The 15,984-nt window shown below is 36.4% G+C and overlaps 1 protein-coding gene across 5 annotated transcripts in view; it reads left to right on the top strand.

The window, feature by feature from the left end:
- ZMYM4 (zinc finger MYM-type containing 4) overlaps window positions 1–15,984 on the top strand; it is a 145,938-nt gene that overhangs the window by 122,933 nt on the left and 7,021 nt on the right. For all 5 annotated transcript variants that reach the window (XM_047872017.1, XM_047872021.1, XM_047872018.1 and 2 more), the window contains 4 exons: window positions 2,211–2,382; window positions 2,560–2,655; window positions 4,647–4,798; window positions 14,916–15,027. In XM_047872017.1, the coding sequence (XP_047727973.1) occupies window positions 2,211–2,382; window positions 2,560–2,655; window positions 4,647–4,798; window positions 14,916–15,027 (532 nt within the window). The remainder of the gene's footprint in view (window positions 1–2,210; window positions 2,383–2,559; window positions 2,656–4,646; window positions 4,799–14,915; window positions 15,028–15,984) is intronic.

The following is a 15,984-nucleotide window of genomic DNA, read 5'->3' as shown; positions in this document are numbered from 1 at the left end:
GTCTTACAGTATTAAGTATGATATTACTTGTGGGTTTCTCCTAGTTGTCCTCTGTCAGGTCCAGGAAGTTCTCTTCTGTTTTTAATTTGCTGAGAATTTTTATCATGATTGTATTGTTGAATTTTGTCAGGTGGCTCTCTTGTATTTATTGCAATGATCATCTGGTTTTTCTTTTTGAGTCTATTAAAATGATGACATAACAGGGGCACCTGGGTGTCTCTGTGTGTTAAGCATCTGACTCTTGATTTCGGCTCATGTCATGATCTCAGTTTGTGAGTTTGAGTTGTAAGTTCAAGCCCCATGCTGGGCTCTACACTGACAGTGGAGAACCTGCTTGGGATTCTCTCTCGTGCTTCCTCTGCCCCTCCCCTTGCTTGTGCATGTGTTCTCTCTCAAAATAAACTTAAGAAAAAATTTAAAAATGATGATACATATTAATTTTTTGAATGATAAGCTGAGTTTGCATTTGCGGGATGTACCTTACTTTCTTCTGACATATTTATTCATATATATATTTTTTTTTAATTTAATTTTTTTTAATCTACATCCAAATTTGTTAGCATATAGTACAACAGTGATTTCAGGAGTAGATTCCTTAGTGCCCCTTACCCATTTAGCCCATCCCCTCTGCCACAACCCCTCGAGTAACCCTCAGTTTGTTCTCCATATTTATGAGTCTCTTGTTTTGTCCGCCTCCCTGTTTTTATATTATTTTTGTTTCCTTTCCCTTATGTTCATCTGTTTTGTCTCTTAAAGTCCTCATATGAGTGAAATCATATGATTTTTGTCTTTCTCTAATTTCACTTAGCATAATACCCTCCAGTTCCATGCATGCAGTTGCAAATGGCAAGATTTCATTCTTTTTGATTGCCAAGTAATACTCCATTGTATATATATACCACATCTTCTTTATCCATTCATCCATCGATGGACATTGGGCTCTTTCTATTCTTTGGCTATTGTTGATAGTGCTGCTATAAACATGGGGGTGCATGTGCCCCTTCAAAACATCACACCTGTATCCCTTGGATAAATACTTAATAGTGTAATTCCTGGGTTGTAAGGTAGTTCTATTTTTAGTTTTTTGAGGAACCTCCATACTGTTTTCCAGAGTGGCTGCACCAGCTTGCATTCCCACCGACCATGCAAAAGAGATCCTCTTTCTCAGCATCCTCGCCAACATCTGTTGCCTGAGTTGTTAATGTTAGCCATTTTGACATTTGTAAGGTGGTATCTCATTGTGGTTTGATTTGTATTTCCCTGATAATGTGTGTGCCCTTTTATTATTTCTTTTATTTTTCTTACTTTGGGTTTTAATGTGGTCTACTTTTTCTAGTTTCTTTTTTTTTTTTTTTAACGTTTATTTATTTTTGAGACAGACAGAGACAGAGCATGAGAGACAGAACATGAATGGGGGAGGGTCAGAGAGAGAGGGAGACACAGAATCCGAAGCAGGCTCCAGGCTCTGAGCAGTCAGCACAGAGCCCGACGCGGGGCTCGAACTCACAGACCGCGAGATCGTGACCTGAGCTGAAGTCGGACGCTTAACCGACTGAGCCACCCAGGCGCCCCAACTTTTTCTAGTTTCTTAAGATAAAGCTTAGATTATTGATTTTAGACTTATTTTTCATAGACACATGTTAATACTATAAATGTCATTGTAAGCTTTAGCACTGTGGGAAAAAAATGCTTGGTTTTTGTTTTCACTGACGTTCAAAATATTTTCTAATTGCATTTGTGGTTTCTTCTTTGACCATGAGTATTTATAAATGTGTTGGTTAATTTCCAATTTTTGAGGATTTTCTTAATATTGTTCCACTACTGGTATCTAGTTTAACTTGATTATAGTTAGAGAATTTATGGAGGCTTGTTTTTTATCCCAGAATATGATCTACTCTTGTTTTTCATGAAATAGACCTGAATGGTAAAAATGGTTGTTCATACCTCACTGGGTGGGTCCAGTATCTGGAATATAGTGAGTATTTAAGTGTTAGTAATCATTACAGTTCTGCATTTAACTCTCTTTTTTTCTTTTCCCATATGGATTGGATTAATCTCTAAAGCTTCTTTCTAGCTTTAAGAATTCTGAATCTTTAGGATCTAATAAAAATTGCATATTCTGTAAATTTTTCCCTTCTCTCTTTGAGAGCTTGTTTCTTAAAGATTCGAAACTAAATTTTATATTTTATAAATTTTTGGAATTCTTACAGGGACGGAAGAAGTCTATAGTGGCTGTGGAGCCCAGAAGTCTTATTCAAGGAGCCTTTCAGGGGTGCTCAGTGTCTGGGATGACACTGAAATACATGTACGGGGTAAATGCCTGGAAGAACTGGGTTCAGTGGAAAAATGCCAAGGAAGATCAGGGGGATCTGAAATGTGGCGGTAAATACACAGCATGAATTTGTATCTTAAGGTGGTTGGGAGGATAGAGTGCAAGTCATTAATCTACACAAAAGGGATACATACTAGGTCAAAAATCCCATAAAACTTTGGTTTTGGCCTACCTTAAAATTTTTCCCATTTTTATTTAACTTCTTATTTCTTTTTTCTCCTTGTCAGGTGTTGAACATGCTGCATCTAGCCCATGTTCTGACCCTTTAGGAAGTGCTCAAGACCATGTACTCTCTCAAGAATCCTCAGAGCCAGGCTGTAGAGGTAAAAATCATTTCTCTGCTTGTAATCTGAATTTTCTGAATCACTTTTAATATTATTGTCAATTTTAAATTTGTAAATGGAATATTTAATATTTGAAGTCTTATGGTAAAAGAGAGAAATTAATATCCTACTCTCAGTTATAAAGAGCACAAGCTCTATAAAGGTAAGGTTGTACAGGCATGATTTCGTTATGCAAATATGAGGAATTTTGTTCCTTTTTCCAACACTATGAGGGGGGCTCAAATCTGCCTTCTTGAGCCCTGTATCTGTAACCTAACCCACATGGAACTTCTGTTGTTGGTGTTGGTGTTAAGAAAGGTATCTGGAAAAGCCTTGCCTCTTCTGTAGAAATTTTTCCTAATAACAAGCTCTGTGAGACTGGGTGCTGGGAAATTTGGAACCCAATAAACACTTCACATAGAACAACAGTGTATAATTTTAGAGCCCACATTAACTCCCCCATTGCCCCTGCCTTGGTTTTGAAATTCCTATTCTAAACTTTTGTTTTCATTTTATATTTTCCTTTTTTATTATCTTTGTTTTATGTAATATACTTACTATAATCTTTGTGGAATGAGATAGGGCAGGAATGGATGAGTATGTCCTTGTCACTAGATTTTTTTTGCCTCTTTCCAACTATACCTTCTATCTAACAACTGAGTAGTTGCATGCACTCTTGGCTTCACCTCAGTGTATCCTGCTGGCTTTTAGTTAGTGGCTGCTGTGGTCTATGACTCATTCAGTTCCTACAGATCAAGTGTAATCTCTACCCAGTTATATAAATATACTCCTCTTATGGAGGTTTATTGGTCCCTTTACCAACCACTTTGAGCCACAGCACTCTTTGTTTTAAAAAAGAAAGAAGGATAATGAGAATGAAGAGGTAATACTATGTTAGACTACCAGCCCTAAATGCAATAGCCACAGGGGATGCCTACTCATTTTTGCTACTTGTTCATCAAAAAAATACTTACTGAATTTATGTGCTAGGTGGTTAGCAGACATAGTGGTTAGGTGCTTTGGTGAAAAGGTCAAACATGGTCCTTGCCCTCTGAGCCACCACTTTTACCTTTTGCAAAATCATTTCAGGGGAACTCAAGTGTATCTTTGGAAACATGCAGGCTTGTCTCAACATAGATGAGCAGTGACTAGGAAGAGTGTTTCAATTCTAATCTGAATTGAAGTAGGATCTCTACTGAAGTAGTATCTCTACAAATCAAATTGGGTAACTCTCCCAAAATTAATTCAGTTCTTAGTTGATTTCAAAGCCTTAATATGCTATGTGAGGTTTACCATGATCTGCTCCCATCTGCCTTTCTTGATTTTCTCCGGTACATCTAAATCCCCTGAACCTTTTCATTTTTTGTGTATTCCAGCATTTCTAAGGACATGACATTTTTATATGTTATTTAAGTGTTCTATATGCACATAAATCTGAGTTAGAGAAAGTTAAACAGAATTTTAATGCAGATATTCCCAGAACCTTTCATAAGCCTTTTATATACCATTGTGAATTCTTTAGAGGCAAATATAATATGCTGCTGTTTGCCAAATTTATCAGATCTTAGAAACCCGGGTTTGTCCAGCTCTCATATTGCTAGTATTTTGTGGAATATGCTTTGGGAAAATTTCTTACATCCTCAGATTGGAATTCTTTATTCACCTGTTTAATTCTTCTTCACTTTTCAAGGTCTGGCATTAGTATCACATCCTCCAGAATCTCACCTGACCCTTCCCTGTTGGATGTTCCTTATTTGCTTTCCTAGAATCCTTCTTAAATAAAACGTCTGTCATAGCACCTGGTACTACATTGTTTTCATTTCTTTAATTGAAAAAGCCCTGAGAGCTGGATTTGTCTGTAATCCATGTATTCACCAGTGTTCACTGCAATGCCTGGGGGTACATTAGTGGTCACTGTTTTTTAGTGAATAAAGTTGTGTTACTGTGTTTCTTATAAGTTAATATTTCAGATGTTTTCTACCTTTCCATAGTCCGTTCTATCAAGCTGAAGGAAGATATTCTGTCCTGCACTTTTGCTGAGTTGAGTTTGGGTTTATGCCAGTTTATCCAAGAGGTGCGGAGACCAAATGGTGAAAAATATGATCCAGACAGTATCTTATACTTGTGCCTTGGAATTCAGCAGGTATCAAATTCAGTAATTGTTCTAAAATGTATTGCATTTTTAATAATTCTCATAGAACTTACGATTCAAACTGAAAAACTATAGTGTGTATTGGTTGTTTGGTGTTACTTTTATATTCTGTTCTAATGAACCACTGACCCTGATTTAAAAGTCTTGATCATATAGTCTTTTGTAAGCCAAATTGAGACTCTTTGTAGAATAACAGAAAATGAGGATGGTGCATTTAATTATTAAATGGACAAAAAAGGCAAGAATAGCCAATTCACAAAAAAGTAATATAGGTGAATATGTATATATATGTATGTACTTTAAATGCATATTAAAATAACAGGTTACCATTTTTTGTCTATCACATTAGCAAGAATAAAATAATTATAACACTTATTGTTGATAGGACTTCTGTGAGGAGGGGATTTGCCTTCATAGCTGGTGATAATTAGTATACACTTGAACATACGTTTCAGGAATATTTTTGAATGTTCATACTTTTTTTTTTTTAATTTTTTTAACGTTTATTCATTTTTGAGAGAGAGAGAGAGAGAGAGAGAGAATGTGAGCAAGGGAAGGGCAGAGAGAGAAAGAGACTGTGAAGCAGGCTCCAGGCTCCGAGCTGTCAGCACAGAGCCCGATGCAGGGCTCGAACCCACGAACTGTGAGATCATGACCTGAGCCAAAGTAGGATGCTCAACCAACTGAGCCATCCAGCACACCAAATGTTCATACTCTTTCACCAAGTAATTCCCTTTTTGGGAGTTCGTCAAAGCTAGATATTAGTGTTATGTTTATATCAAAGGTAGATAGAGTGTTATGTTTAAGTAAATTATAGTATATTTATAAAGTATATTATATAACCAATAAAAATTGTTTACAAAGTAACTTCTAGTAACATAAAAATATTAATATTAAAGGACTAAATGAACAAAATGAGAGTACAAATACATGTTAACACATAGTGATTTAAAACCCAATCATATAAATACATAGTAAAATGAAATGCACCAAAAAAATGTTGACAGCAGTTATCGTGGTTATCGTCTTAGGGTGGTAGTGCCTTGGGTATTGTTGACTTTTCTCTGTTTGCCAAATTTTCTTCCAGTTGTATGGTGGGGGAGGTGGGTTCTTTTATTTAGGCATTTATTAAAGTTTATTTCTTAATTATACAAGTAGTTTGTGCTCACTGTAATTATTAAAACAGTGAGGCATTTAAGGAAAATTTTATCTACTTCCATTCCCAGTCTCTGAGGTAACCAGTATTGTAACATCTGTCATTCATGTACCTTCTTCTGTGCTATACATTTATGCATTTATTCTTATGCATCATGCATTTATGCATTTATACATTTATTCTTGTTTTGCTTACTGTTTAGCAAAATAGAGCTCATACCATACACATTTTTTTCAGCTTACTTTTTTTAAAAATTTAAATGTTTATTATTTTGAGAGAGAGTATGCACACAAGCAGGGGAGGGGCAGAGAGAGAGAGAGACAGAGAGAGAGAGAGAATCCCAAGCAGGCTCTGCTCTGTCAGTGTAGAGCCTGATGGAGGTTTCAATCTCATGAACCATGAGATCATGACGTGAGCTGAAATCAAGAGTCCAACGCTTAATCTCCTGAATCACCCAGGCACCCCTGCAGCTTATTTTTCCCAATCTGTTTGTCCCTCCAATTGAATATAAATGAAGTTTCTTCCTTTATACAGAAAGCTGCATAATACTGCAGAGTATGAATATGCCAGTTATTCACCATTTTTTCTTTTGTACATTCAGGTTATTCCCCCCTTCTTTTTTTTTTTTTAATTAATTTTTTTTTTTCATTTACATTCAAGTTAGTTATATAGTGCAAAAGTGATTTCAGGAGTAGATTCCTTAATGCCCCTTACCCATTTAGCCATTTAGCGCATCCCCCCTCCCACAACCCCTCCAGTAACCCTCTGTTTGTTCTCCACATTTGAGTCTCTTATGTTTTGTCCCCTTCCCTGTTTTTATTTTATTTTTGATTCCCTTCCCTTATGTTCATCTGTTTTGTATCTTTAAAGTCCTCATATGAGTGAAGTCATGATTGTTGTCTCTCTCTAATTTCGCTTAGCATAATACCCTCTGGTTCCATCCACGTAGTTGCAAATGGCAAGAATTCATTCTTTTTGATTGCCGTTTAATACTTCGTGTGTGTGTGTGTGTGTGTGTGTGTGTGTGTGTGTGTGTGTGTGTGTGTATTCATTATCCATGATGGACATTTGGGCTTCTTGCATACTTTGGCTGTTGATAGTGCTGCTATAAACATTGGGGTGCATATGTCCCTTTGAAATAGCACACCTGTATCCCTTGGATAAATACCTAGTAGTGCAATTGCTGGGTCATAGGGTATATTTTTAATTTTTTGAGGAATCTCCATACTGTTTTCCATTTAACCAACTGAGCCACTCAGGCACCCACCATACTGTTTTCCAGAGTGGCGGCACCAGCTTGCATTCCCACCAGCAGTACAAAAGAGATCCTCTCTCTCCACATCCTTGCCAACATCTGTTGTTACCTGAGTTGTTAATGTTAGCCATTCTGACAGGTGTGAGGTGGTATCTCATTGTGGTTTTGATTTGTATTTATTTCCCTGATGATGAGTGATGTTGAGCGTTTTTTCATGTGTCGGTTGGCCATCTGGATGTCTTCTTTGGAGAAGTGTCTATTCACGTCTTTTGCCCATCTGTTCACTGGATTATTTGTTTTTTGGATGTTGAGTTTGACAAGTTCTTTATAGATTTTGGATACTAACCCTTTATCTCATATGTGATTTGCAAATATCTTCTCCCATTCTGTCGTTTGCCTTTTAGTTTTGCTGATTGTTGCCTTTACTGTGCAGAAGCTTTTTATTTTGATGAGGTAGGTCCCAATAGTTCATTTTTGCTTTTGTTTCCCTTGCCTCTGGAGACATGTTGAGTAAGAAGTTGCTGCAGCCAAGATCAAAGAGGTTTTTGCCTGTTTTCTCCTTGAGGATTTTGATGGCTTCCTGTCTTACATTTAGGTCTTTCCTCCATTTTGAGTTTATTTTTGTGTATTGTGTAAGAAAGTGGTCCAGGTTCATTTTTCTGCATGCCGCTGTCTAGTTTTCCCAGCCCCGCTTGCTGAAGAGACTGTCTTTATTCCATTGGCTCTTCTTTCCTGCTTTGTCAAAGATTAGTTGGCCGTACGTTTGTGAGTCCATTTCTGTTCTGTTCCATTGATCTGAGTGTGTTTTTGTGCCAGTACCATACTGTCTTGATGATTACAGCTTTGTAGTACAGCTTGAAGTCCGTATTCCCCCCTCATTCTTATAAACAGTGTTTCAGTAAATATTTTGTTTGCATACCTGATGAACTGGGGCTTTTATTTTTAGGTTAAAACATATATAGATTTCTCTAATTTTAAGATGTTTTCAGATAACTTTCCAGAATGATTATAGTAATGAACAGTCTTACCAGCAGTGTTGTGTGCGCCCATTTCTTGAATTCTCCTTACCACTACTCTTTTTACTATTTATTATTCTGATGGATTAAAAAAAATGGCATCTGGTGGCTCCAATTTTTATTTTCCAATTTTATGAAGTAGTATATCTTTGTATGCTGTTGGTCATTTGGATTTTCCTTTCTTTCTGTAGGATCTCTTTTATGTTGGGGATATGAACTCTAAGTGCTTGAGTTAAATTTTTCTAGTGTATATTTGCCTTTCAGTTTTGTTTTGCCATTCAGAAAGCTTTCCTTTTTACACAGTTTAATAATATGCATTTATTTTATAATTCCTGATTTTTCTGTGTTGCTTAGGATGGTCTTCCTACTTATGTGTTTAAATTTAAATTCTCATAGATTTCTTTCTAAAATACATACTTTTTATATTGACATCTTTAATACATCCAGAATTCATTTTTGTGCATGATACACGTTTATTTCAGATGAATAACATTTATGATGGGTTATCTAGTTACACAGGTAGCATTCATTTTCCCCACAGAATCGAAATAGCACCTTTGTTATTAAAATATTGTTCCCATTATATTTTGATACAATTTCTAGATTGTAAAAGATGTTTTTAAAATCAACATACAAGGGGTGCCTTGGTGGCTCAGTTGGTTGAACATACAACTCTTCATTTCAGCTCAGGTCATGATCCTAGGGTTGTGGGATTGAGCCCCATGCTCAGTACTTAAGGTATTCTCTCCCTCTCCCTCTCTCCCTCCCTCTCCCCCTCCCCTTCCCCCCCTCTTTCCCTCTTTCCCTCTTTCCCTCTTTCCCTCTCTCCCTCTCTCCTATTGTCTGTCTGTCTGTCTGTCTGTCTGTCTGTCTGTCTCTCTCTCTCTCTCCCCCTCCCCGCTCCTCCACTTGCACTCTGTCTCTAAAATAAAAATAAAACAAAAAAGAAAGTCAACACATGAGAGGAATTTTATAGGCTCTCTCAATGAAAATGTATTGGGCACCTACTATGTACCACACATGCATTTTAGTTAGGTAAAAATTTTGAAGATTCTGAACACTTTCTAAACTTTTAGAGTTTATGATATTATGGATCTAAAAACATTCTCATATTTTATCAGTGCAGGTGTCAAGGAGTAAGAAATATTGTGGCAGTGATTCATATTCCGACTTGAACATAATCAAAGCATGTGGCCATTGCTGTGAATTCAGTCACAAACTGCTTTACATACCAGATACTCTGCTATCTATAAAATATACTCTAATTTGTGAGACAAATCATAACCTTATAAAAAGTTTTTTCTAGTGTATTTATCCTGTTGTTTATATTAAGAAATGATTTTTATAATAATACTATTAAAAAGAGGTTATAAGTTAACAGTATTTACCTATAGGTGATAGGAAGTAAATACTATAAACCTTTTACCAGTTCTGACAAGAAATAAACTTTCCTTAACCATAAGGAATTTTAAAATGTAACTTAAGCTCATATCTTAGATGTGCTTCCTGTTTTGTTTTCTTTCCTGATTATAAAAATGGTTATGCTAAGTGTAAAGAATTTTGAAAATACATTAAAGTGTAAAGAAATAAATTAAACCCAACCATAATATCAACACCTGTACCACCACTGTTAACATTAGCTGAGAAGGGGAATTGGCAAAAAGAAACAAATAGGCAAATAGCAAAATTAACATACAGCTAACAGGCAAAATGTGTTAGGAATGTCTAACAATCATTTACTGTGTATGCTGTGTGTATTATTAATATAAGCTTATTTCATATATTAACTCATTCATTTGTGAGCATGCCCCTCTGATACATAAGGACTGTTATCATCACCATTTTCTGTTGAGGCACAGTGAGTTAAAGTATTGTTTAAGGCCTCAAATGTAGTAAGTGGCAGGGCCAGGATGTGAATCCAGGTAATTTGTTTTCAGAGTCCATTCTTAATTTTTTTTTTTTTTTAACGTTTATTTATTTTTGAGACATAGAGAGAGAGAGCATGAACAAGGGAGGAGCAGAGAGAGAGGGAGACACAGAATCTGAAACAGGCTTCAGGCTCTGAGCTGTCAGCACAGAGCCCGACGCGGGGCTTGAACTCACGGACCGTGAGATCGTGACCTGAGCCGAAGTCGGACGCTTAACCGACCGAGCCACCCAGGCGCCCCCAGAGTCCATTCTTAAGATCACTGTGTTGGACTATCTCCCTGATGTAAAAGGTTACTTAATTATAGTCAAGGAAAAATGTCACCCATTAAACTGATTAAAAATTGAAAGGTTGAGAAGTTCAGTAATTACTGTTGGAGGCCTTTTCAGAGGGCAAGTTGATGTGGCAAATAAAACATTAAATGCATGTAGATTCGGGGCACCTGGGTGGTTCAGTTGGTTAAGTATCCGATTTCGGCTCAGGTCATGATCTCTCGGTTCATGATTCGAGCCCTGTATCGGGCTCTGTGCTGACAGCTCAGAGCTTGGAACCTGTTCCTAATTCTGTGTCTCCCTCTGTGCCTCTCCCCCACAGACAGTCTGTCTCTCCCTCAAAAATAAATAAACATTTAAAAAATATGCTTGTAGGTTCTTCAGTGTAGCAAATCCATTGATCAGTATTTCTCCCTCAAGAAATGCACACATGTACATAGACTGGTATTTTTATTATAATGTTGTTTTCAACAGCAAAAAATTGGAAACCACCTAAGTGTTCATTAAAACAGTAATGTTCAATCAACTATAATATGTCTGTACTGTTAAATACCATACAATAGTTAAAAAGCAATGAATTGCTCTTATACATTTTTGCATGGAAAACTCTTAGAGACACATTGAAAAAAGTTTTTTTAAGGTTTATTTGCTTTTGAGAGAGAGAGAGAGAGTGTGTTGAGTGGGTGAGGGCCAGAGAGGGAGACGTAGAAGCTGAAGCAGGCTCCAGGCTCTGAGCTATCCGCAAAAAGCCTGACGTGGGGCTGGAAATTGTGAACCACCAGGCCATGACCTGAGCAGAAGTTGGACCCTTAACTGACTGCGTCACCCAGGTGCCTGCCCCCAAGAGACATATTTTTAAAGTAACTTGCACGACTATGTGTTGTGCAATATTTATTTATATTGTGGCAAAATACACATGTTATAAAGCTTACCATTTTAAAATGTACAGTTCAGTGTCCTTAAGTGCATTCATGATGGTGTGCAGTTGTCATCACTGTGTTTTTCCAAAATATCACTGTGTTTTCCTAACTGGAAATCTCATAACTCATTAAGCAGCCACTCCCTATTACTTCCTCTGCTTAGTCCCTGGCAACCATGAATCTGCTTTCTATCTCTGTGGATTTCCTTGTTCTGGATATATCATATAAACAGGATTATACAATTATGTGGCCTTTTGTGTCTGGCTTCTTCCAGGTTTAACCTGTGTAGCATGAATCAGTACCTTTTTATGGGTGAATTATTTCATTTTTGGATATACCACATTTTTCTTATCCATCTGTTTGTGGACATTTGAGTTATTTCTACCTTTTGGTTATTACAAATAGTGAATGATACTGTGAACATTCATGTACAAATTTTTGTTTGAACATCTGTTTTCTTTTGGGTCTGTGCCTACCAGTGGAACCACATGGTCAAATAGGAACTCCATGATAAGCTTGTTGAGGAGCCACCAAAACAGTTTCCACAGTGACTGCACCATTTTATGTTGCCAGCAGCAGTGTACAAAGGGTCTGTTCTCTCCATTCTTGCCAATGTTTGTTAATTTCCTTTTTTTTTTTAAAGTTATCTGATGGGTATGAGGTAGTGTCTCATTATGGTTTTGATTTGCATTTTCCTAATGACTAATGTCATTGAACATTTTTTCATGTATTTGTTGGCCATTTGGGTATCCTCTTTGGATAAATATTTAAGTCCTTTGCTCCATTTCTTAATTTGTTTGTTTTTTTGTTGTTGAGTTGTAGGATTTCCTTATGTATTCTGGATATTAAACTCTGACAGATACGTGATTTGCAAATATTTTTTCTTGGTCTCTGAGTTTTCTTTTCAGTCTTCTTGGTAATGTACTTTGAGGCACAGAAATTTTGGATTTTGATGAAGTTCAGTTTATTTTTTCTGTTGCTTGTGCTTTTGGTGTCATCATCTAAGAATCCATTGTCAAATTCAAGTTCATAAAGATTTACCTCTATGTGTTCTTTTAAGTTTTTGGCTTTTAGTTCTTATGTTTGTCACTGATCCATTTTGAATTCAGTTTTATATCTCACGTAAGGTAGGGATACGTCTGACTTAGGGATAACTGTATATGTGGATATCCAGTTTTCCTACCACCATTTATTGAAGAGACTGTTGTCTCTTTATTGAACAGTCTTGACATCCTTATTGAAAAACATTTGACTAAATTTATGTGTTTATTTTGGACTTTCAATTCTGATACATTGGTCTATATGGTTATTCCTATGGTGATACATGCTATTTTGATTACTGTTGCTTTGTAATAAATTTTGAAATAGGAAGTATGATTCTTCAAGATTTGTTTGGTGATTTGAGGTTCCTTGTAATTCCATATGAATTTTGGGATTGGCCTTTCCTTCCCTTTATGCAAGAAAAGAAAAAAAGCCATTGAGATTTTGATTAGGATTGCACTGAATCTTTAGAGTGCTTTGGGGAATTTTTCCATTTGAACAATATTATCTTCAGATCCATGAATATGAGATGTTTTACTTAGGTCTTTAATTTCTTAGCAGTTTTTGTTTTTGTTTTTGTTTTTTTCTACCTTTAGGTGTATAGGTCATGTACCTCCTTTGTTGAATTTATTCTTGAGTATTCTTTACAATACGATTGTAAATTGAATTGTTTTCTTAATTTCCTTTTTGGATTATTGATTGCAAGTGATTTTTGTGTTGCTTGTATCCTTTGCTGAATTCATTTATTAACTCTAATAACAATTTTGTGTGTGTGTGTGTGTGTGTGTGTGTGTGCGCGCGTGTGTGTGTGTATTCTTTAGAATTGTCCCTATATAGGCTCGTGTCATTTGTAAATGGAGGTATTTTTACTCCTTAGGACCTTTCCTGTCTGAATGCCTTTTACTTGTTTTTCCTGCCTGCTTACTCTGGCTAGGACTTCAAGTACAGTAATGAAAGTGGCAAGAACAGGCAGTTTTGTCATGTTCCTGATCTAAGGGGGAAGTAATTTAAAAAACATGGATTTTATATGTACTCATATGTTTGAGTAAATGTATAAAACTCAACTCTGTGTGTTTCTGATGTTTAGTGAGTTGGGAGCATGTCATTCTTCCACGTTTTCTGTATTTTAAGCTTTTTCCATAATGAAGATTTATTATAGTTACATTGTGAAAATAACTTTAAAAGAAGAAAAAGATGAACACTTCTCAACAATAAAACTATAATCTGGCAGTGGCATGAATTGCCTTTGAAGAGGCCTATAGAAATGCATGTTGAAATGGTATATAATTTTTATTAGCCAAAACAAGATTTGACTGGCAATACAATTTTTCTACAGGTCATACATTGGCTAGAAAAGCAGAAAACCAAAATATCTATAGATAAATAAATTAGGAATCCCAAATCATAAAAAACACCAAAAGATTTTAAGCATGTAATTATACCTTGTGTTGTATTTCCCTGAGTGATTTCATCTGACCTACCCTGCACCTTCAAGATGTTTTTTAACAGTAGTTTACCCAAACTGTTTCTTGTTTCCCCATTCTGTGATATGGTTCTTGATGGTTATAATTAGCATAGTTTTACATCCTATAATTAGACTTGAACTTTTTGAAGTCTGGGTTGTGGGGTAGAGAGTTGAGAGCTGTGGTTTAAAATTTGGCTATCCTCAGGTCACCTGACACTAGCTAACTATATTATTTCAGGAAGGGATCTTGTAACTGTGCTAAAAAACCCAAAACCGGGGCGCCTGGGTGGCGCAGTCGGTTAGGCGTCCGACTTCAGCCAGGTCACGATCTCGCGGTCCGTGAGTTCGAGCCCCGCGTCGGGCTCTGGGCTGATGGCTCGGAGCCTGGAGCCTGTTTCCCATTCTGTGTCTCTCTCTCTGCCCCTCCCCCGTTCATGCTCTGTCTCTCTCTGTCCCAAAAATAAATAAAAACGTTAAAAAAAAAACCAAAACCTTCTGAGAACACATTTGTAGATAGATCCTTTGAATTCGAAAAGGATTTGGAAAATACCAAACTAGAACCAATTTTTGGTATATCAGTTTTATGAACTGAGAAAATTTTACCTTGCAAGCTCAGTGCTTGAGACAAGGACAGTTCATATGAAAAGGACCTTTATAGGGGGACCTGGGTGGCTCAGTTGGTTAAACATTGACTCTTGGTTTCAGATCAGGTCATGATCTCATGCCTTCACAGGTTTGAGCCCCACATTGGTCTCCACACTGGCAGCCCCTCTCTCTCTCTCTCTCTCTCTCTCTCTCTCTCTCTCTCTCTCTCTCTCTCCCCCTGTCCCCCATTCATATGATCTCTATCTCTCTCAAAATAAATAAATAAACTTAAAAAAAAGAAAAGAACCTTTATAGCTTGAATCCTGGTATTTTAAGATGTGTTCTTAAAATGGTTCATAACGTTAACGGCAAAAATTAAGGGTCAACTTTATTCCTTAAAATAATCTTAAAAAAAAAGAGCTTGTGTTTTCTTTGTATCAACATAATATGTTTCCATTTTTTCTCTTGTAGTACCTGTTTGAAAATGGTAGAATAGATAATATTTTTACTGAGCCCTATTCCAGATTTATGATTGAACTTACCAAACTCTTGAAAATATGGGAACCTACAATACTTCCTAATGGTAGGATGCTTATTTTTTATTTTGATTCTTTTCTTGATATGCATTCTTAAATTGCTTAATTTTTATGATTATGTTTTTATAAACTGTTCATTTATGTTTCTGTCTTGATTCATGAGATATTTGGAGTTTTGAGGAGGAAGTCTTTGGCTTATTATTTAAGTAGAATTATAACTTCCATATAGTGTATGTATAGGTATATACCATTGAAAAAAAAAAAAAAAACAACTGGAGGTTGTATTTACTTCTTAGAAACCATTTTTGGTCCGATATTGGTAGTGTAGTTGCACACTATACCAGTAGCTGGCACATACTTTACTTGTAGACTGTACCTGTTAGCAGTGGTCCTTCTTCAGCAGTTTATTATACATACCCTGTATGGGTTATTACAAGAGTTAAATCTTCATCCTTGAATTGTCTTTGACCATATGTTGTTGGACAGCTCCCTAATTTACTCCTAGTCTTAGGCTCCTTGGCTGTGAATGGAGAGGTTGAATGTGATGTTCAGGAATTTTTGCCCCTTTGGTTGGGTTGTAGAGCAACTTTGAAGGATTCTGAGTAGGGTGGTGGCTTGATGCAGTTAGCATCCAAAGAGGCAACTAGGGAGATAGAGTTGGAAGTAATAAATTCATGTTTATGGTTAGGCTCCCAGGAATAGAATGCATAAGCAGCAGCAAAGAGGATTGTTCAGAGAACATAAGGGAAGACCTGCATTTAAGGGCTGACATGAGGAGTGTACATTTAACAGTATACTCATCTTAATTCTTCTGTAAGACATCTGCTTTTCGAGAAAAATCCCAAAGAAGTCATCATGAAGTAATTACTCTTAATGTAAATTTAAAATGTGAGGGAGTGAGGGAACTATCTGCCTTCTAATGTTCTTAGCTAAAATAAAACTGAACCAGTTAACAGTAAGCCTAATACTCTCAAACAGGAGTCTACAAACTGCTTAATCTGGCC

The sequence above is a fragment of the Prionailurus viverrinus genome, chromosome C1 (assembly GCF_022837055.1).
Source record: "Prionailurus viverrinus isolate Anna chromosome C1, UM_Priviv_1.0, whole genome shotgun sequence".
NCBI classification, from domain to species: Eukaryota; Metazoa; Chordata; class Mammalia; order Carnivora; family Felidae; genus Prionailurus; species Prionailurus viverrinus.
The sequence above is the reverse complement of the archived record's forward strand: the minus strand, read 5'-3'. Positions and strand labels throughout refer to the sequence as shown.